The 23,419-nt window shown below is 38.4% G+C and overlaps 1 protein-coding gene across 3 annotated transcripts in view; it reads left to right on the top strand.

Annotated features, from left to right (window-relative positions):
- PKHD1 (PKHD1 ciliary IPT domain containing fibrocystin/polyductin) overlaps positions 1 to 23,419 on the top strand; it is a 414,787-nt gene that overhangs the window by 369,482 nt on the left and 21,886 nt on the right. For 2 of the 3 annotated variants that reach the window (XM_014734488.3, XM_070244730.1), the window contains 4 exons: positions 4,816 to 5,830; positions 16,145 to 16,280; positions 17,295 to 17,382; positions 22,464 to 22,571. In XM_014734488.3, coding sequence (XP_014589974.3) covers positions 4,816 to 5,830; positions 16,145 to 16,280; positions 17,295 to 17,382; positions 22,464 to 22,571 — 1,347 coding nt within the window. Of the gene's footprint in view, positions 1 to 4,815; positions 5,831 to 16,144; positions 16,281 to 17,294; positions 17,383 to 22,463; positions 22,572 to 23,419 lie in introns of those variants that run through there. The other variant, XR_002802305.2, reaches the window with a different exon arrangement.

Genomic DNA, 23,419 nt, shown 5'->3' with positions numbered 1-23,419 from the left:
AGTTAACTATAATAATGTATCCACTATGTAAATCATTGTTTCCCCAGTGGGTAAATGCTACTTGTCTGCAGCTTTATCTCCATTACAAAGAAGCTGAGGCAGCCACATCCCAATCATCACTCTCAAACTGCTACCCAAGAAACTTCAGCTCCGACTTAGAGAGACACTGTATCTTTCATAAGCCTGGATAGCCTTAAAATATAATTAATACATTATTTATTACAGATTTTTTTTGCACAGCGTTATTCCTAGGATAGCAAATTGTAAAGACTGTATGGTTTTGGAGACAAAGTGTGCTGTTTGTTTTATATTTTTGTCAAGAAGAACTGAACCAAAGTAATTTAAATATTCTTTATGCTTACACTGGATCAGATGGGCATGTCCTCCATTTTATGGGGATGTAGGAGGGAAGCCATGGGGAGAATATTTTATAATTACCAATGCTTCATGAAACTCTTTTTACTTAAGTTAGGAGATACTAATTATTGACTTCATGAAGGTCATCGTAGTAAGTCTCCAACCAAATGTCTCAGAAATCAGAATGCATGTGTTCCTTTCATAGTAAAATGTTCATGCATAGAGCTTCAAAACATGAAAAAGGAATACATTAGGAATAAAAACAATGCATGTAATTGGCATGGTACTAGTTACTCTGAAATCAGGAAGGTAACTGACTAAATTTAAACAAGCAGGTAATTGACACATATTTGAGTAGCCATATGTGCCTGGCATTTAACCCTTAATCACATCACAGTGCTTAGTAATAACAAAATAATAACAAAAACAATAATAACCAACTCCTTATCATTGAAGAGAGAGTTGATATAGTTAGTAACAAAATATTCTACGGTTAGAGGTTAAGCAAGCACAAGGAATCCCAGTAAATGTTTATTGGATTTCTTGTCTCAGTCTCTGGGGTTTATAATCCAACTCATACAAAATTCCAACAGGTTATGAAGATTTGAGAGTGACTTTTCTTACTCATCTATCACCTTATTCCTGAGCTTGCTCATGGGCACTGGGCCTGTCCTAGGTTCCAGAGTGGACACGTGCTCTGCAACACGTATATTCAGCAGGAACTGTGCTCTCAAACTCTCACATTCAAACCTTCTCTGACCCTTCCTGCTTCAAACCCTTCAATCCTTCCTCCTTCAATTCTCCCTCTTGAGATCCTATCTCCAACATGGGTAGTCAGTCATACTCTGCTCCGTCCAATCTCATTGCTGAATAAGAGAATAGGAAGCATTAGATCCTGAAGGCAGAGATGTCCTGGAGGTCCAGCATTTTTGTGAGACTATCTTCTGGGGGAATAAATAAAAATATATATATTTATTTTCTGATATTTATTTATTTGTTATGTTAGCTTTGGAAGATACTTGCCATCAGGAATAGAAGTAAAGAAAGAAAAGCCCATGGGGCCGGCCCAGTGGCAGAGTGGTTGAGTTTGTGCCCTCTGCTACAGAGGCCTGTGGTTCATGAGTTCAGAGCCCGGGTGTGGACCTACACACCACTCATCAAGCCATGCTGCGGCGGTGTCCCACATACGAAATAGAGGAAGACTGGCACAGATGTTAGCTCATGGACAGTCTTCCTCAGGCAAAAAGAGGAAGGTTGGTAACAGGTGTTAGCTCAGGGCTGACCTTCCTCACAAAAGAAAGAAAGAAAGAAAAACTCACATTCCTGCATATATATTTATTTAGTAAATTAGTGAATTAACAAGACAAAAATGTTTTGCCACAACAGAATCTTTTCGTGGACAAATCAAGTATGTGATTCAAGAACAGAAGAAAATTCATGTGACTATAATTAGCCATAATTTCAATCTTATGTTTTCATGTGAAACAGTTGGATTTCTCGCAGTATTTAGTTTTCATTCATTAGCATCAATTCAGGGGACAATTCTCACAATAACCTTTTGTAATGTACTCTGTTATTGTTGTGATGACTTGGTTTAAAATGTATTCCAGCTATAGAATAATAATCTTATAGCTAGACACCTGGCAAAGAATAGATAAAAATTATTTGACAAACAGGAGTTTCGAAAAGATCAATATGTATCAATCAAGTAATACACAGTAAGGAGCATCTACTGTGTTTTAGATAGTGTGTTAAGCCCTGTGGTAATTTAAATATGAGATATAGTACCTGGCCTTGAAAAATAATCTCTTAAGGACAGCCTACTAAGTTTATGTAATTTATCAAAGTACGTATAGTTACTTAAAAGCAGAGACTGAGAATCACATCAACTAAGAGAATGATTATTTTATTTAGGGAGAGTTCCAAGAATTTAGCAATCTGTAGAGGTGACTTTAAAAGACATTGTATGTCCTGGATGAGAAGCAAGAAGAGCAAAGTCAGGGATCTATAAAACTGGGTGGAATGTGAATGATTAATCAATGGCATCAACATGACTGGAAAAAAGTATGTAAAAAGAAGGAGAGGGAGCTGTAGAGTTTAGAAAAGAGGAACCAGTGTGATTCAAGGATTTTCCACGAGGGAAGGCCACCTAACTATCTCATTTGAAAAGGCTATACCTGCAGTAGAGGTTGGTGCATCAGGATCTCGAAGCACAATTTCCGTGGCTATTAAGATCAATTAATTCCTTTCATACGGTTTCCATGTTTTGAAGACAATTCTTTTTTTTTTCTTTTTTTTTCCTGCTTTATCTCCCCAAACCCCCCCTGTACACAGTTGTATATCTTAGTTGCAGGTCCTTCTAGTTGTGGGATGTGGGACGTCACCTCAACGTGGCCTGACGAGTGGTGCCATGTCCGCGCCCAGGATCGAATCCTGGGCCGCCGCAGCGGAGCGCGCGAACTTAACCACTCGGCCACGGAGCCCACCCTGAAGACAATTCTTGATTTAACAATAGCACTTCCATATTACATGACCATAGGGAGAAAGACACTATGTAAAAGTGACCATTTTTTAATATTTGATAATTAAATCTCTGTTTAAATTAATAACAGTATTCAATTTACTGAATTAAATTTCTTTAAGAGACAGAGCACTTCAAATTTTCTATTTTTATCTTGTGTCAGTTTTCAAGGAATTTGTCTATTTCATCTAAGTCATTGAACGTGTGGGCATAAAGTTCGTTTGTAACAGTTTCTTTACCTTGGTCTGTAGAATCTGCAGGAATAATCCTTCTTTCATTCCTGAAATCGAGGATTTGTGCTTTTTCTTTTTATCTTGATCAGTCTAGTGAGGGGTTAATCAATTTGTCAATATTTTCCAGGAATCACGTTTTAGCTTTTTTCACTTTCTCTAGGTTTTTGTTTGTTTTCTATTTTATTGATTTCTACTGTTATATTTATTATTTCCTTGCTTCTACTTACTTTGCATTTGCTTTGTTCTTTTTCTAAATTCGTAAGGTAGTACCGGAAGGCATTGCAATCAGATAATTCTTTTCTTGTAATTTAAGCATTTAACATTATCAATTTCCTTCAAAGCACTGTTTTCACTGCATGCCACAAATTTTGATAATGCTAAAATTTCATTATCATTCAGTTTGAAATATTTTACAATATAGCTTGTAATTCTGACCATTATTATTGTTGATATTATTGTTGAGGCTCAAGTAAACCATGAGCCCTACTCCTGAAGCAACATTTTGGTAATTAAATGTATTTTTATCATAGGAGCTTTGGTGCAGTTTCCTAATCATATCATATGGAAGGAAGGATGTAGGAGGAGGCTAGATCATGTTCAAATGTAGTACATCCTGCATTCGTAACAGTTCAATTTTTTATTCTTCCAATTCTTAAGTTGCTTTAATGAACTAGTACTAAGCAAATTAAAATATCCAGAAAACAATACAAGCCAATTTTGTGAATATCAATTTTAAATCAATGGAACTCTTTCTTTTTTGGAAGGTAAAATATTCCTGTGGATTCAGAACAAGCACTACTCCAGGCTCATAGATAGGAGGATTGGGAATAATGGATTGGGAATACTGGATAACGCTGTTTCTTTAAGTGTTTTCATTAGCTCCCATCATCCTCAACTTGGGCTCTATTTAATGTCACAACTCCTCAAATTACTACTGTCTTCTTTTCCCCTTCTTCTATTTCTTTCACTTTCATGTTTAGAAAAAAAGAAAGCATGAGGGGCTGGCCCCATAGTTGAGTGGTTGGGTCTGCATGCTCTGCTTTGGTGGCCCAGGGTTTCGCTGGTTCGGATCCTGGGTGGAGACACCGCACCACTCATCAGGCCATGTTGAGACGGCATCCCACATAGCACAACCAGAAGGACCTACAACTAGAATATACAACTATGTACTGGGGGCCTTTGGGAAAAAGAATAAAAAAGAAAAGAGAAAGCTTGAGAAAAAAATTATATAGTCTGACATCCAAACTCTTTCACAATCTGGTCACAATATATCGCTTTATTTTTAATATATCTTCATAAATTCTCTGTTCCAGCCCCTCAATCTACTTCTTTTCCCATTGACTCGAATATTATTACCGCCTCCTCTCATATCCTTTTTCCATTATGGAGGCCTTAATTCTTCTTCTTTTTTCCTAATTATTTTACTCATTCAATATGTTTTACACTTAGCTATTGCATCCATCATTAATTTTAAATAGGATATATTATGTAAGATATACATTTAAATTATATTAAACGGGTGTTATTTATTGTATGTATCTTTCCACATTTTGCCCCAGACTTCTTGCATTCTCAGTAGCGAGCACACTTAAATGTTGAATAAATATTTCATGAGTTTATAGATGATGATAAGAGCGAGGGATTGCAAATCGTCTTTGAGAGATTGTGGTTCATATGTCTCGTTTATTTTCCTTTATTTTATAGGTACATTTAGAGAAGAGCAGAAATGCGTATACCGACCCCTGATACAAGGCTACATCTGCAAACAGACTGACCAAGTGATCTTAATTCTTGACAATGCTGATGCCACTTGGGCAATGCGCAAGCTATATCCAGTTGTATCTGTGACTAGCGGTTTCGTTGACACCTTTAGTAGTGTAAATGCCAATACTCCCTGCTCTACTTCAGGATCTGTATCTACTTTCTATTCCATTTTACCTACCAGGGAAATCACCAAGGTCTGCTTTGTGGATCAGACTCCTCAAGTTTTGCGTTTTTTTCTATTGGGGAACAAAAGTACTTCCAAGCTTCTCTTAGCTGTATTCTACCATGAACTCCAGAGCCCCCAGGTTTTCTTAGGGGGAAGTTTCATTCCACCCACTCTAGTTCAATCAACTTCCTCATTGCTGGATGAGCCTATTGGTTCCAACTATTTCAGCATCATGGATAACCTCTTATATGTTGTCCTACAAGGAGAGGAGCCCGTTGAAATACGCTCAGATGCTTCCCTTCATTTGGTCCTCACTGTGATGTTTTCAATCCTAGAAAAAGGCTGGGAAGTCATGTTCTTTGAAAGACTAACTGAATTCCTGCAGATTGGCCAAGACCAAATCAGATTTACTCATGAGATGCCTGGCAATGAAGCAACCTTAAAGGCCATTGCTGACAGTAGAACAAAGAGAAAGCACAATTGCCCAACTGTGACTTGTGCCAATCATTATAGAGCTGGTCGACGTAGACCTCTCATGATAGAAATGAGCTCACATAGGGTCCCACCACCAACCACTACGGAACCTATCTCAAAAGTGATGGTCATTGAAATTGGGGATCTGCCAACAGTAAAGAGCACTGGACCGATTCCATCTTTATCAAGCAACAAACTACAGAATTTGGCTCACCAGATCATCACTGCTCAACAGACTGGACTACTAGAGAATGTTCTGAATATGACTATTGGGGGGTTAATGGTGACTCAATCAAAGGGAGTCATTGGATATGGGTAAGTACTAGTTATAATAACATCCAAATGAGGACTGATTTCTTGGGTGAATATTGCAAATGTCAATCTACTTATGCTGAATCACATAATCTGCCTGCTTCTTAAGATAAGAATAAAACTTAAAAAAGTCATTTATAAACTTACATTCTCAATTTTAAAGTTCTTTATTAAATCCATATTCTTCATGATTATTCTACTTCCTGGGTGGTTGAGGACATTATATTTTGGTACCTCAAGGTGAAAAGCATGTAGAAAGAGATTTTTCTAAAACAACTTGTTTTCTATTCATTTGTTCATTCTTTTATGTACATAATGAATTTAAGCAGTGGGCTAAATTCTGGGTTTACTGAGGTGAAACAGATATGATCTTTGCCTTAAGGGACAAAGTCACTACCTATCACAGTTTCATAGAGCTGTGAGCTAAAACTTGAGTACTGAGGGAGGTGATAATAATTCTGCCTGTAGGGACAGGGGAAGGCACTTAGATTTAGGAAAGTTTTGGAGGCATGACCAGGAGTTTGCTAGGGAAAAACAGTGACCCTGATTGGGTCTTAATCCAGGATTAACTGAGGTATTAACCGAGGATTATCAAGCCCTGTAGAGGATGTCTTTGTCAAATTGTGTGAGGCAGGAACATCACTGCTGCCAGCTATGTTTATGGCACAGACTTGTGTAGGATCTGTGATGTCCTTTGTGCTCTGTTATTCTGACTCTACAAGCTGATATTTTGAAGTCCTCAACCAGGTTTCTGTTCAATACACAATTCATAAATAAATTTATGGGGCTGGCCCCATGGGCAAGTGGTTAAGTTCGCATGCTCCACTTCGGCGGGCCAGGGTTACGCCAGTTCGGATCCTGGGCATGGACCTAGTGCCAATCATCAGGCCATGCTGAGGCGGTGTCCCACATAGCACAACTAGAAGGACCTGCAACTAGAATATACAACTATGTACTAGGGGGCTTTAGGGAGAAGAAGGAGAAGAAGAAGGTAAAAAAAAGGTTGGCAACAGATGTTAGCTTAGGTGCCAATCTTAAAAAAAACAATTTCTCATCACAAGAAAAAAAAATTTTAAAAAAAAGTAAATTTACCTGAATATTTCCCTTCACTTAGTAAATGAAGAAGTATTTGAAGTACACAAGAAGGGAAGGCAAGTTGAAATTACTCTCAATTTTAGAGATTGTGTTAGCCAAGCGATGAGTTGACCAGCCCAAGTTCGTCAAGACTTCTATCATGAGGTCAAGACTCTTCAAGTCCCAAGCTCCACTTTCTAGAAGATGCAAAGGAATGAAAAAGATGCCCCAGACTGAAAGACGATTTGATCTTCTCATAATGCTTAGGAAACATAAATAAAACTAACCATCTCACAAACGCATGCTGTTTGGTTATAGAGGGCTCAAGATGGGCAAACATGGACATTACTTATAAATATGTCACCACCACTGGTGCACATTTTGAGTTGATATTGGGTCTCTGAAATAGGTAAAATTATTTAGATTCTGAGCTATATTACTAGGTACAATTTTACAAATTGATATTCCTTTAGATTATTCTGCCACTGCTTTTTCATCTTATTTATGGTGGTGCTAACAAATAAGCAATTAAGATTCCATGGGTATTAGTTCCTTCTATACAACCATCTCCAATTGATGTGGGCTTCACTATAAAATCAAAAGTAAAAACAAAAAAAGACACCTTTACATTTTGAGGCATATTCGACTAATACGTTGATTGCCTTTTTATACACAGAGCAACATACCCAAATGAAAACTTAGCTAGTGTTTTTGTATCGTATTTTACCTGTCTTTACAATGGAGATAGGTCTTCTTCCATACATGACATTAAGATGTATGGAAGATATGAAAAGAAAGCTCAAACAAGTTTTTCTTTTTTTGGATCCTGGTTGATGTGAAGGGCTTTGGGAATTGTTAGCTTAGAATTTAAAAGTATCCCTAGTTACATGATTGCTCCTAATCTATTAAATCTTGAATATTTTTAACAAGCACCAAACCTTTACCATGTTACTGATGTTATTCTGATATTGTGCATGGTAACACAACAATCAGAAATCTGCAAATCGATGCTGATGCATCTTAGCACATGTTTAAATATATTTTCTTTCCTTTGGCCCAATTTCATTGAGATCCTATTGAGTTGTGATAAGTATATTATATTTATGGGTGACGAGAGAGAAAAAGGGCCAGTCCACTGCTAAATTTCATTTAAATTTTACAGTACTGAGCTTTCCTAATAGGTTATCATTCCAAAATGACTGATTTTTATATTATATATCAAAAAAGACTCAGTGACTATTTAGCCTTAAACTACAAGGAGAGAAAAGTCAAAGAGTAGAAGCAGTGGAGGTGAGGCAGAGGAAATCGAGCAGAGAGTGGACGCAGCACAAGCTTAGGCACACACACATACATGTGTGGGATATCATTCTATCGTGAAGAAACGAAACAGCTTCAGAGAAAAGATCATCTTTATTGTCCTCCATCCTTTATAGCCATCAAGTTTTCACTTTTGACTCAGATGTTTCTGATTTAATGAGAAACTGCTGAGCATGTGTATTATACCATCGATTTTCTGTTGGGATGTCTTATATCCCTCATCTCTCTCTGTTTCTCTAGTATTTTAAGAGAGATTTTCTAGACAAGAGGCCAAAAGCAAATCTTCTGAAGATAAGGAAAGGCTGCTTCTTAAGTATATCTGAATAAGTCTCTGCAGACTGAGAAATGCCATGTCCTAAGGGACTGAATGAGAATTAGCAATGTTTCCCATGGTCCTAAGAATTACTCAGCAGGGTAAACAACCCTGAAGCCCTGTGCAGGCCCCAAGGCTAGTCTTGTTTCCTTCAACTTTGATCAGTGTCAGTTGGGACTTCCATTGAACTCACTGGAGAGCCATTGACAAGCTAATGAATTGACCTTGAGACAGCAGAAATTAGTCTAGAGACGCAGGCCTCTCAGTGAAAAGCACCAAAGATGTTCCTGAGAGGTTCACTCTTGTGAATTTAGTGGGGTTGCATGCATTTCAACAAATTGAGGCCATATTGGACATTTACTTTTCACCTGCTTTCGAAAAGCTACCAACTTCTGCTTTGTGGGGAGAAATGGTGTGCTGTCTACACTTTAAGTAAATAATGCACAGTGAATTGTCCTCTCCTTATCTTTATCCTTCTCTAGGGGCATCTGGATTTCAGCTTCCTTTGCTTGGCTAAGTTAATTCCGTGCACCTGTTTTCCATCTTGCAAAGCTTGGTTGACCTCTGTTGTCAGTTGTCTTCTCCTCTCCTGCCTTCTTTATCCTTGTTGATTGGCACCATTTTTACTCTTTTAAGTAATTTCAGTGAAGTTGAGGGAACAGAGATAAACATAGTTTCAATCTGCCCTTTTTAAACTGGGGGTTTCCCATGGGGGTCTTATTTCTATATTCTGTCTTTTTTCTGGAATCCTAGCAGGATACATTTTATATTGCTTCCCTTCCTTTCAATAGAAAGTTAATTTTTGCTCTCTTTAATTTTTTCCCCCTCATTTCTCTTCTTCTCCCTCCCTTTCTCCGGCTTCATTAAAAAGAAAAAAACCCTCTAAATAATATTCTTTGTCATACGGTAAAATGAAATATGTCTGTATCTTTTATGGAAGTTTAGTTATTGAAATGCCAAAGTTATTTGTGGTTGGCAGAATTTCTAACATGACCTCCCAAAGATGTACTGCCCTAACCCCAGGAACCTACGAATAAGATGAGAGAGCACTTCTACGAATACACTGTTATGTTGCACAGCTGACATTAGGATAGAGAAAATATCCAGGATTATCAAGATGGGCCCAGTCAAACACATGAGCCCTTAAACGAGGAGAGCTTTCTCCTGCTGTGGCAGAAGAAGACAGAAAAGGAAAGCAGAGAGATCTAACATGTGAGGACTTGAGTGTCTCTGCTTTTAAGACTGAAGGGGCTGCATGAGAAGACTTGTGGGTGTACTCTATGAGTAGAGAGTGGACCTTAGCTGACAGCCAGCAAGGAAGCAGGGACCTCAATTCTACAGCCACAAGGACATGAATCCTACCAACAATCTGAACAGTTGTTGAAGTGAATTCTTCCTGAGAGCCCCACAGAAGCAGTGAACCCACCCATGCCTTTCTGGAATCTTGACCCACATCCTGGAGATAATAAATTTGTGCTATTTTAAGCCACTAAGTTTGTGGTAATTTGTGATGCAGCAACAGAAAACTAACATGCTATCTCACATAAAGGTCTTTGTTTGTGACATTGCCCCGGACCTTGGGCCCTGAAAACAGTTACTGTGAGGGTGGGCATGACACTATGGGAGTGCATACCTGTGTGTGTGTTCCCATCGCATTAGTATCTTTTTAAGTTCCCTTGCTCTGGGTAAGGAGCACCCTGACTTGGAATAGAGAAGAAAACTGGGAGAGACAATTGGTGAGACAAGTCTACTGGCACTCGGTTTATTTAGCATCTTCTCTTGTGCAACTTCTCCATGCCCCCTGGGTACCTGCTTTCTAGGAAGCAACTGTTTGGAGTATCAAGGACAGAATCATTCTGTCAACACAAGAGGATGTTCTTCCTAAGAGTGGCAGGATCATCCTGAAAGAGATTCCTGTACTGCAGCTTGTCTCTTTCCTCCCTCATGGCAAAACCATAGCTTTGCTGTTGAAGACTATTTCTGCACCTTTTTTTCTTTTCACTCTAATACAAATTCACTATTTTGTTGAGTGAGGTGGATAGCAAAGTTGTCATAATGGTATTTCATATACGTGGCTTTGTGGGAAAATGGGATGCTCTGTATAAGCAAACTTTCCACTTAATTAAAAATTGTTCCTTTTATCACTACACTTTTTAAAAGCCTTCATCGCTTAAACAAAAAAAATATTATCCAGCCTTATTAAGTGGGGAATAACATACCATTCACATTATTATTGATGATTCATGGTCATCATTAAAACTAGCATTTATTTCACAGCCCTGTTTCTGCAGTGACGCCCATAGGGACCACTGTTCTTATACTGAATGGCCCCAGACCACTAAATCTTGGATTCTACTTCTGCAGTTTATATTTTTTCCACTATTTCCTTATAAACAGGATGTTAATTGTGATCTATTGCTGCCATCAACACATCTGTATCCAACAGTTCCCCACCCACATGGATATGTAATTGTAATTCCAAAATTGAACGGCACCACCTCAAAATCAAGTAATTTAAGATTTATGTACAAATGGTGAAGTTGTAGGTAAATATAATAAAGCCTCCTGAAAGCTTACATTTCAATGTTTTTCATTTCCCAAACATTAATTGAACAGTTATTATGTCCAAAAAATTATAATTGTGGCTCATGTGGAAATCTAGAGATTTTAAAATTAATCAATAGGCAAAAAAAGTTATGCAATTATTTAATATGTTATATTAAATCTCATTATTCTATATCTGTTACAAAGAAATCATTAATTCAATATGAAGCTGCTTAACCATTAATCTAGTTTTTCATGAAATTAACTTAAATGTTATTTCTATCTGTATAATATTCATTAGGTGGTCAAGACTTCAACCTTCTATTATATTTCCAAGAGTACCTAAGCACAATGTCATGCAGAACAAATGATCATTCTAGGGGCCAGCATGGTGGCGGAGTGGTTAAGTGTGCATGCTCTGCTTCGGTGGGCCAGGGTTCACAGGTTCAGATCCCAGGGGCAGACCTATACACTGCTCATCAAGCCATGCTGTAGCAGCATCCCACATACAAAGTAGAGGAACAGTGGCACACATTTTAGCTCAGGGACAAACTTCCTCAAGCAAAAGGAGGAAGATTGGCAATGGAGGTTAGCTCAGGGCCAATCTTCCTCACCAAAAAAAAAAAAAAAAATCATTATATATTTGTTGTGAATAGGGAAATGTAACCTGCTTGGCTTCTCTACTATTCAAATACTCCTGTGTAACCAATGTCCTGTATTAAATTTCTTCCGTAAAAAAGATCTTGAGTGATTCCTGTTTTCCTGGTCAGACTATGACTGCTACAGCACACCAATACAAACATGAAATTTTGAATATTTTGTATATGATCTTAAAAAAATGTATTCAGAATTACCATTGACCCAGATAAATTATTCATGCTATATTTATTATAACATATTATTTTAAATGATTTGCCAACTAGAATGCTTAGGTTTTCACCCTGAATTGACCTTGTTGGAAGATGTGCTGTGTTTTTTACTCTGTGTCTTTGTACACTGCTGGCGCACTGCAACCTACACTTAGGGTTACTCAAATCTCATTTTGAAATGAATAGTTTGAAGAACCACAAGAGTTTAATGATAAGTATTAGAGCATAGCAGTAAGCACACCGATTGAGGAGTATACCAGAACTTGAAGTTGGCCGGGCCAAGATAGGTGGTGGGTTTCCAGAGGCGTTTAGTGACCTAATTGCAGAGGAAGAGAGTGTTGGGTACTGACTTGTCATAGTATTACTATAGTAACAGCTATTGGGTGCTTACAATGTGCCAGGATTGGCACCACTATGCTATCGTGTCAGAAGGGAACCGTTGGGTCATAAGACATTTCTTCCCTCTTTGGAGTTGCAGTCACTGAGGACATCTGGCTAGGTTTAATAGGGAGCATAGGGACTATGAAACAAATAAAATGGTATTTGCCAACTCTGAAAGATAACCAGGAAAGTCATTCTTGCCCTACAAACTATATGGAAGAATGTTCCTGAGGGACAGAGGTCACCGTGTTCTGTTTATCTTTTTGTATCTCCAAGTGCCTTGAATGATGTTTGTATATAGTAGGAGGGTTAACATATGTTAAAGTGAATTGACTAGAGAACTTACTTTCTTCTTCCAGGATATAGAATCTCTCAAATTCCCTTGGAATTCAAGTCCCCTAATTGCGCACGTAGATTCTGCCCTATCTAGCTTATTGAAAACAAGAGTGATTGAAAATGCGTGGGACACCCTGGAACGTTTAATCAAAACATCGGGCTCTTTTACAGGAACCTGTCTTAGTAGCTTTCAGGAGATGAATGCTAAAGAGGGACTGAGGAAGTACCTGTAACCCCCACACTCCCTCACCTACCGCCAGAGGTCCCGCCCACAGTCGGCTTTCATTGATAGCATTTATTTGTTTGTTTGTTTGCTGGGTTTGCTATGCAGATAGAAATAATCGCCTCCTCCACAGGGTGAGCATTTCAGATGTGGCAGATCGAAAAGCAAGACTCGGAGTGAATAGTGGTGATCTCTAAACTGGGACATTTCTTTAATCTCTTGATCTTTCTCTTTTAACCACACTTAAGCATGGAAGGGAAAAAAAGATTCTTTCACATACCTGACTGGGTATTGGACGCTGTTGGCTGGTGGTTAAAACTGGGAGGGTTGGAGGGAACTTTCCTCCCCCATTTTTTAAAGTTTGGCTGTGGGTCCTCCTGCCTGCAGGCTACAGTCACATTAGTGCTTGGAAATTGGATAACGACAGCACAATGACAAATCCAGGTTGCTTGCAATAAGTTGCTAATCCCTTTGCTTTAATATCGGAGCAGCGTATAATGATGTTTGGACATCACTCCAGTTTACTGACGACCCCACTGGGGCCAGCAATAGAACCTTACAACTGTCTAACAAGGCATCAGGTGACTCCCGTCGTCACAGCAACGGACACTGGAATCTAATCTTCCCTCCATCCCTTCTAGCACCCAATAACGCCTAGATTATATAAGTGGCCCATCATTGCTTGGTAACTTGAATCAATTAACGTTAATTCGCACAATGCTATGATGTATTGTGATCACTTTCATTTCAGGGAAGGGGGAGAAATTGCTATAAGTCACCTAAAATGAGGTTGTCTGTGGTGCTGAGGTATTAATTGGGTGTCCATATTAAATGCAAAAGGAGCCCCATCGTGAAAGGAAAGTGGATGAGTGACTCTCTTGGCTGCTATTGACCTATCAGAAGAAGACAGTGCCCTTTTCCTTTGCCTTTATCTATTACAGTTTTCCCTATTGAGTGTCAAGTTGATGTATTATAAAAAATTCATTTGGTGACCTTTCACCCCCTTAGCAGATTAAACAATTTCACTTCGATGGCATCATTAACAGGACCCTGCATTTAATGATGATTTCTCTAAAAGGCCACGGAGATTCGATTTTAAGCTAACAGATTTATTGCACTATTATAACATATCGTAAAAAACTGTACCACCTACGGTCAGGTTTTAGGATAGAAACTGCTTAAGAGTTTATGTGGAGCTTAAAGTGGTATTACCTTGGGATATGCTCCAGCAGCAAGTCTCTGACCTCCAGTGCGATGCTGTTTACATTTAATAAGAGATGTTTGCTCACAATAAACTTTAAAGTGTGTCAGCGAAGCCCTTTCAGTGGGGGTTCAGGCCGTCAGTTCCCATCCCCTCGTCTCTAGACATCAATGTGCTTATGTCAGGATCCTTGAGAGTCTTTCAGTTTCTGTAACCCACGCTGCTAGCCTGCATCCTGTCCCACATCACAAAGCACTGAAGAAATAGGGTAGGAGAGAAACAGGATCTGGTAACAATGTTAGATTTTCCAGTAGCCTATGACCCATAGAAAGATAGAATTAATAGCACGGATTTAAAAAATCTGATTTAAATTGTTCCATTTAAAAAAAAAAGAAAAAAGAAGCCTTACGCTCTCAGGCTAAGGAAACTAATAATTGGTGATTAGGCTAGTGTAGGTTGCATTCCCAGTGAGTGATTCTAGCTGAGAGGTCAGGACCTTAGGTGGTAGATGACCGAAGGGGATCCTTAGGACCGCATATGCCCACTCTGCCCCCATTTCCCAGGATTCTCAGGGGAGATAGAAATTGCTTCCTATAGAAACTTCATAGTTCGTGATCCACTCTATTTGCTCTTCCACTGTTTCCTCTTTTGAGGACTAATTGTCACCTTTACTTGACATCAACCCTCCATGTTAAATAAATATTTTATCCTTTTCTTCTCACATAAGAAAAAAAATAAAAGGCTTGAGAATAAAATAGTTGACTCATAAGCATTTAATTGAGGGCAGGGTAAGCTACTTTTTTGCTTGTTTGTTTTAAATCAAAGCGTTGTTAGACCTGACCTGGGCTGTTTTGGGTATAAGTCACCAAGAGATGCTCTATGTTAGGGCAATATATGTGATATATGATGTCTCCACATCTCCGTTCAAGTGCTAAAAATCAGTTGCATGCTATGATGTGTAATACACAATAGGCTAATGGGACAATAGATATATAATCTATAATGTTGTTTTAATAAAGGTATCTTGCTCATCAAAAATACCAAAGCTCTGGGAAAAAGATCTTTTCAGGTATCATGAACTATATAACCATTTTCTTTTCTTTTCTATTTATTTCATTTTATTGCTAAGTCTCATCAGCAATTAATGTGCTTGAAAGTGGTGAAAACAGTACAGCTCGTTGGTTAACTGCTCGACACCTTGGCCACACACTTACTATTTGTAATACCTTTGGCAAGTTCCTTCAGCCCTTTTGGACATCAGTTTCTTCATATGTGAGTCAGAATACCTACCTCATAGTGTCATTTTAAGGATGCAATAGGTTCATACGTGGAAAGCTTAGAATAGTACCTGGTACACCGTAAGTGCTTGGCTTATATTAATTGTAAGTATTATTTTCCCTAAGGCTTTCCTTCAATTAAAATAAATTAATCAATTAATCCCACAGTGATTGAACCTATTTAGTGCAAGCACACCGTGGAGAATGTAAATATGAAAAGGTGGTTGTAGGATTCAGTGAGCTGTTCCCTGAACAACAGTGGTGTGCGGGAGCTTGCTCTCATGCATCTCTTCCCAATTCTTTTCAGCGACGTCATCTTGGTACCACAGAATCAGCCCTGATGGGAGTTTGTGTGCCCTGGAAACTGGAAAACTCTACAAATCAGGGCCTTTTCGGGGAGAGCTGGTTTACTAGCATACTACTGAACATATCCCACCTTCTAACTATTTTAGTCTAAGTTCCCTCTCTGAGGCTTTTTTTGGGCCCGATGTTAATAAACTGTGTTAAAAATCTAACTTCATAATTTGTGCTTCTCCTCTGTCATCACACAAACATACACCCAGTCCGTCCTTTACTTTGTCTAAGCAAACATATAAAACAAATATAAAACTATTCTTGGGTTATAAGATTATGTTGGCGATACAGTGTATTACTAAGTTCTAGAAACAAAGGCGAATGTGAATATTTCCACTGGTAATAATGTCTTATGGAAAATAGCCACTGCAGTGATATTTGTAATCTTATGGGTGCATTCTTTTTTTTTTTTTTTTAACATGTGCCAGAAATACAAGCAGCTTTAAAACTGGGAACTTGATATATATTCGGCCCTATGCTCTTTCAGTCCTGGTCCAGCCTTCAGATGGAGAAGTAGGAAAAGAACTTCCAGTACAACCACAACTGGTTTTTCTGGATAAGCAGGTAACTTGTTCACAGGTAACAGTCTTTCTTTCGAGCCAGGTAGCATGCTGTGTTCAGCACATTTTAGATTTCATCATGCTGATACACATTTACAGAATGCCCACTGTGTGACATTTGCTGCACTTCGAAATTCTTGTGACTCTTGTCATTTTCCTTCCATGTCACAGCCTGCTTTCCTCCCACTTTCTATGAATGTCCAGAATTTAATTAAGGGTAAAAATATAATTCTGATACTTTTCCTCCCCAAGAAAATTCTTGAAGGAGATCTCTCATATCTTCTCAGAAATCTAGCCTTCTCAAAGAAGTGTATCTATATTTGAAGAAGTAATTTCATATGCTAATGAAGGAATTTTATGCCATCACATCTGCATCATAGTTTTATGTTATTTTTAATGATTTCTCTTGTATGTGTTAAGTAAATCATCAATAAGAGGCTTCTGTGCTTAATTCTAATTTCAGTGTCCACAGCCTCTGATTCTATTTTATGGTTTCTATATTTACTAAAGTCGAGGGAAAAAAAAGTGAGATATGATAGTTAAATCAGCTTTCCACTCTTTATTTTAAAAATAATTTTTTTTGAAAAAATTACTTTTTGTGAAGGGCAGAAGGCCATGGAACTGAGGTCCACTCTTGGAAACCTGTCACTTTGGATCTAGTCTGGTCCTCACTTGACTCTCTCGTGTTTTCTTCTCCTGATCTTTCCTTCCTTATTAACCTTAGCACATAATGCCACTCTTCTCTCCTATAAACTCAGCTTCCTTACTCCTCTCCACTGCTCTGCCCCAATTTTTCCTGCAGTAATCTCCCTTCTCTTCTGTCATTAAGCTAAATTTGATTATTCTTAACAAGAGAAAATTTTTTTTATCATTTTATATCCTTTGCTTATTATTTCTATTGAATATGTCCTTTATAAAAGATTCTATCTGAATTCTCTTTTTTTTAGATAACTTCCCCAAATTCTCTTCTGAATCCATCTTTTTCTTTCTTTCTTTCTTTCTTTTTCCCTATTTCCAGAATCGGAGAGTAGAGTCCTTGGGCACCCCCTCAGAGCCGTGGGCTGTTTCTATTTCCCTGGAAGGGACATCAGACTCCGTTCTGAAAGGTAGGCATCTGTGACATTCAGCGACCTGTTACTACTGCCTCTGGACAGAAGATGCTTGCGACCATTAGGAATTCACAGCAAGGTTGGTAATACTCAGTATCTTCCATGATTTGGAAGAAATCTCTCTCATCCCAGTCTACAATGCCAGTGTCTGTGAAAGGGAAGATTGAGCTGGCAGTAAACACCTAGGGAACGACCTCCTCCTCTCCCTTCCCCTGCGTGATGAAGGAGCATTTTGTTCATACCCATCTCCTCAATATGGTGTAAGGGAAAGGGCATGGACACTTCAGCTGGGTCTCAAATCCCAGCTTGCTATGCACTACTCAGCCCTCTGAAGACAAAAGATTCTCCGGGACAGTGTCATGGACTGGCCCAGGGAGCAATTCACATGTACAAAGTAGTTTCTATGGGGAAACAGAAAAACTCACTCTCAATGTGATGAAGAATAAATGTGATGGCAAAAGCAAAGCACCTGGCACAGAGCAGGCCCTCAGAGTTCACTGTCCCCTCTCCATCTTTCTTTGCCCTCTCTTACCTTCCAGCTCAATGCCAGTACCACTGCTCGCTTCATTTACATTCCCTGGAGCTTGTGCACATGAAAATCAAAATAGGTATCATTTAAAGTGCAGACTCTTAGGCCTTGGCCCAGGACAGTTTGATTACATATCCCTCAGAGAGGCCCAGGAATGTGTGTTTGAGGGCCCGGCCTGGGAAGAAACAAGCAGGTACGACATGGTTTTTATAGGAAAAATGGTTCCTAAGTTCTGAATTCTGACTATCTGACAAAAAAACTCCAAACAAAAACCAAAAAATCCTCTTGAAATACAACCTACTCAAAGATATAAGAAGACTCCCTCCGCCCCCCGCCCCAGTGGGCTGTGACAGGTTAGGAACTCAGAATCCCCAAGGGTTAGTCCTGGCACTGCAACTGGTTTGTCTTGTCTTTGATTTGGAGCTTTAAAAGTGCACATTATTTTATTATGAAATAGTTCAATCATTATGCTTTAAAACAGCTCAAAATGTGATCCACAGAAAATATTTTAAGGAGAATATGTTTGAGAAGCAGAAAGCAGGCAAAGGAGTCTAGTGACTGAGGGAGTTAAAGGGAAGAAGTGAAGTCAGAGGGGTGGGCTGGAGCCCGACAACAGAGGTGAGTTTGGACTCTACTCTCATGACAGGCAAAGCCGTTGGAGGGCTGTAAGCAGGCCGTGAGAAGCTCTGCCTTACATGTTTAGAAGACTACCCTGTTCCGTGGAGGGTGGGATAGAGAAGAACAAGAGTGAACCTAGCAGTCCAGTTGAGAAGTGATCGCAGCAGGCCAGGCAAGAGATGATGGTGGAGATCAAAGTGTGGGGATTCAGAGCATCTTTTAGAACTAACATCAACAGCATGTAGTGGGAATAAAGGAAACAAGGACTTAAGGCTGACTTTTGGATTTTGACCTTGATGTATTGGGTGGATATTGATGTTATTTACTGAAATGGAAAAGATTAGAGGAGGAGAAAAAGACAAGAGTTTTGATGAGGAGAAACAGAAAAAGGTAAGTAGGAACTGGCTTTTGGGCCAACTTAAGACAGAGGTCTTTTCATATGTGTGATGAAAGTTTGAAGACAACAGGAATGATCGGTTTCTGGTTTATGATCATTCCAATTTGTGTTTCAGAGTGTCAAAAGGGCTTTCTGTTCTTATCTGCCCCCAATCTAGTCCCCCACACAAATGATTAACCGTGTCCCTACTAGAGGCCTCCTGTATGTGTGCAGTCCAGGAGGACATCTCCCAGCACGCGGATCTTTCCTGAGATCCTCAATGCTCCATGCACAGGGGGGTCTTGTCTCAAAGAGTGTCCTCTTGGTCATCAAAGCACCCAAGGATTCTCCCTCCTGTTATGGGTGGGATTGTGTACATCCCTCTCATTTGAGGGACTCCTAGTCACACACAATCACAGTTTAATTCCGGGGTTCACTCTGAAGTGAAGAGAAATTTCTTTTGTATCAACTTAATACAATCCAGAACAGAGGGTCCACTGGGGCATTCTGAAATCAACTCCTATATTCCAATAGCGGGCCAGAGATTATCACAGTCTGGAAAAGTGGACCTGTTAAGTCCCCTTAATCCCTCTAACCAATTACAGTGAGAAAATTAGGAAAGGGTGCCGAGAATTCAAACTGATTACAAATTATTTTTAAGATAGGTCATGAATAATATTCTCATAAAGGAGAGCATCCACTGCCACTCCCCAAACCTCTAACCCAGACAGCCCTTTTCACAAAGCTTTACAGGGCAGTCTAGAAGAATAGAACCAATGGATTTACCTTGTCTGCATGAATTCAGAATTTCTGAATAATTCGAACCAGGAGCTAGATCAAAGTAAACCTCTGAACTAAGCATTGTACTGCTGTTTTAGATTAGAAAGACTTTCTTAAATATTAGCTCAGTTGTGGTTTGAAAATAATAAATGTTTTCAAAATATGCATAGTAAATAAAGATTATAAATATATCCTTTAGTATTGGTAAAACAAACAAAAAAAGAGAATAGCAATTATGTTTTAGGTACAAGCGTTTCTTATGACCAGGATATTTGCATATCATAATGGGGAAAGAAGCAAGCAATCTGGTTACTTTTGCCAACCCCTCTTTCTAGAAATATGGTTTGAAGTATTGGCCATTTATGCAGAGTTACTGCTGTCATGGTAATACAGCACCCTTTGAAACTTGTTGGTGACATGTTGAAAAACAGATTCCTTACCAATGAATCACTGACAATTTTAGGTTGGTATGGTCTGTTTTGTATGATCTGTTTTGTCACTATTGTCCTCTCTGGAAGATTCAGTAGGAAAGTATGAGGAATGAGCTGAGGTTGTCTTCTATGCACACATTTTTTTTTGGTATCATAAAGTAGGGAAAAAATTTTGTGTAGTTTTCTGTCTTTAGAATGCCCGCATCACCAAAACACCCTATTTTATATGATTGAAAGTATCTCTTGAAGCCATCATGAAATAGTTCTCCTTAACTTCAGAAAGAATGGAACCAAAACCATTTGGGATGGAATACCTAACTTATTCTCAATGTTTTCTGGAGAAGAAAAAACAGCAACAACAAACTATATATGTCTAGTCTAAATTGTTCATTCTACAATTTAACTTCATGTTCTTTTGTCTCGGGAGATCCTCCTTGGTAAAAATATGCTATAATCTATTAACAAAAAGTGGATTTATTCCCTCAAAGATTATTATTTAAGGGCCCTTTAGATCCTTTGGTATTTAATTATAGATTCTAGCTGTAGGAAAAAATATGTTCTTAATATTTAAAAAATAAAGTCTCAACATTAATGGACTAATAGTTTGGTAGTGTGTATGGCTGGGGTGAGAGGGATAGTTGAGGGGAGAATTGAGGCTGAAAAGGTATTTTAGAAACCACACTTCCTGCAGACACACATTCAGGTAGCAGTCCCTGGTAGCCGTGTAATCAATTTCAATCTTGCTTCAAATCCAACAGCCCATCTCAACCCATTGTTTACACCAGCTTGATCAGGGAGCCTGTCAATGGCATTTCTGTATTTTACACTTTGCCATTGCAGGGATGGGATGAACCCTGGAGTAATGTACTGTACTTGGCAGCAACTGCCTCAGCTTTGGGGCACATATGCTTCAAATCTGAGAATATCATAGATATATATGGGAATCTTTGTAGAGATCTCTGAGGCAAGCTGGTATTTAACACAAAAGCAAACCCATTTGGAGCTAAAGCACTTTCCATTAGGCAGTTTGACGGCTGTTCTACGAGGCAGACTCACTGTGCTCCACGGACACATTTCGATTAAATGCTGCTTTGTATTCCTCCAAAGATGGGAACAATAAGGACGTTTGTCAAAGGAAAACTGCAGCAAACGATTTCATGTTGAACATCTGTACTCTGCGGTTCATTGTTTGCAAGAGTTTATTGACCATAATTTTGATGCATATAGGTTTTAAAGAGTATAAACTGCATTTATCTTGGGCGCCTATCATTTATTTGAGTCTTGGCTTATTTATTTCCATTTTTCTGGGCATTTTATTTATTTTGGGACTCTGACGAGATGAAGGAAAAGATGTTTCTGAAAAAGGAAGTTTTAGTTAGCTCTGCAAAATTGATGAGGAAAGACAATGTTTTCACAAAAAGGATTGAGCAATTGGATTGAAAAATGTAACTCTAAGCATATTATATCTTTATGATACCTTTCAGCCTTAAAGATCTCAAACGAATTTATAAACTTTAAGACCACTCTCCTTTCTCATTGTCCATCAAACCAATCATGGTGACATTTCCAGAGTGAAATGTAGCAGCTGTTAATTAGCAAAGTAATTTGAGGATAGTGGAGTCAGAAGACTAATTAATGGCAGTGTGAATGTGGTCCTGAGTTAAGTTCTTTCTTTCACTTTATAAATGGACGGCCTAATGTTAGAAGATGTAAGCTTTCTGTTTTGCATTTCATGCAGGAAAACCATAGCCCAGGCAATCCAAGGTGCTAAATCAAGGTAGCCTTTATCAGTCATGATTCGATGCATTGCTGTGGTCCTCATCTATTGGCTTAATTCTGCTACCATATAAATTATAGATCCCTTGACTAGAAGAGAGGCAGAGCCTAGAAACTGTTGACCTGGAAGGATGACTTGCTTTCTTGAGAGATATTTAATAAGAAAACAGTCAATATATAGTGGCGGTTAAGAATTGAAATTAAGTATATTTGAGCTATCACCCAAGCACCAGGTAATATAACCTTTTACGAGCCTATTTCCTAATCTCTAGCATATAGATAGTAGCATATATTATAGGGTTGTTGTGTAGTTTATTTGCAGGGATGTATCTAAAGCACAGTGTCTGGCAGAGTAAGCTTTCAATATACGTTAGCTGTTATTATTATTATTCTATCTTGGACTATTTGGTTTGAAGACTTGTCTAAGAAAAGCCTGATGGATTTAGTAACCTCTTTAACTAAAAAAAGTTTTTTCCTTTGTTGTCCAATTGCCTCTCTACAGAGAAGACTTGAAGAAACTCTCTAGTAGGTAACTAACGTCTACTTTCTGTTTCTGTGTTTGTTGTAGGGTGTACTCAGGCAGAAGCTCAAGATGGTTATGTGAGGTTCTCCAACTTGGCAGTTTTGATCTCTGGGTCAAATTGGCACTTTATTTTTACTGTCATTTCGCCTCCAGGTAATTTCAGCGCAATGTGTTTTTATTATCTGTTTCTTTAAAAAAAAAAATAGCCTTTTCTCCTTTATAATGGGAATAACTCCCAGCATGAATAAGAAGTCATATTGTTTAGAGAAAAAATTCACTTGGCTATATCATTAAGGTGTGAGAAGCAAAAAGACATAAATTAAGGCTCCAGAGAATCCTGGAAAGCGAGAATAAATCCAAATGTACATTTTCCTCTAGTTGTTAAAATTTACTTTGAATGTCCTACTTTTTTTATTTTGATGACATTTGGTTAGACATAAATTAGAAAAATTTAATTTGTAAGAGAGTCATGAGATATTGAGTATTATGAAATCTTATCTTTTGGTCCCGCCCACCTCATTCACTGTCTCTCCACCCCCGAAATGGTAACTATACTCATTCAAAATCCTGGTACTTTAGAAGTCTGGGTATAAGGTGTGTCTAAATTGCTTATATGGTCCAATTCTTCTTGACAAAAATTTAAAAACAAATCTCCCTTCTGAAGTATGCTTGATAATTTTTGCTTTATTAGAGGGTAATACTATTCAATAAGTTTGTAGTAGATAATATGTTAATTAAACTTCAAGCCGGATGAGCCTATGCAAAATACCACTGCCCACTTCCACATAGAATGGAGCCAATCTCCTCCTACAGAGGGGCAGTGGGAGGGTGAATTTTGACATCCTCTTTTTAAAGGATTGAATTCTGATAGGGACACAGAGTTATCTACTTAAAAAACATAAGGTAACTATTGCATCCATTATTGTGATTTACCAGCAAAAAAACTCCTTATCTAAGAGAATACCTAAAAGAATTTTTAAAATACTGACATCACATTTGAA

The sequence above is a fragment of the Equus caballus genome, chromosome 20 (assembly GCF_041296265.1).
Source record: "Equus caballus isolate H_3958 breed thoroughbred chromosome 20, TB-T2T, whole genome shotgun sequence".
In the NCBI taxonomy this organism is placed as follows: Eukaryota; Metazoa; Chordata; class Mammalia; order Perissodactyla; family Equidae; genus Equus; species Equus caballus.
Note: the sequence above shows the minus strand (reverse complement) of the source record. Positions and strands in the feature narration are given on the sequence as shown.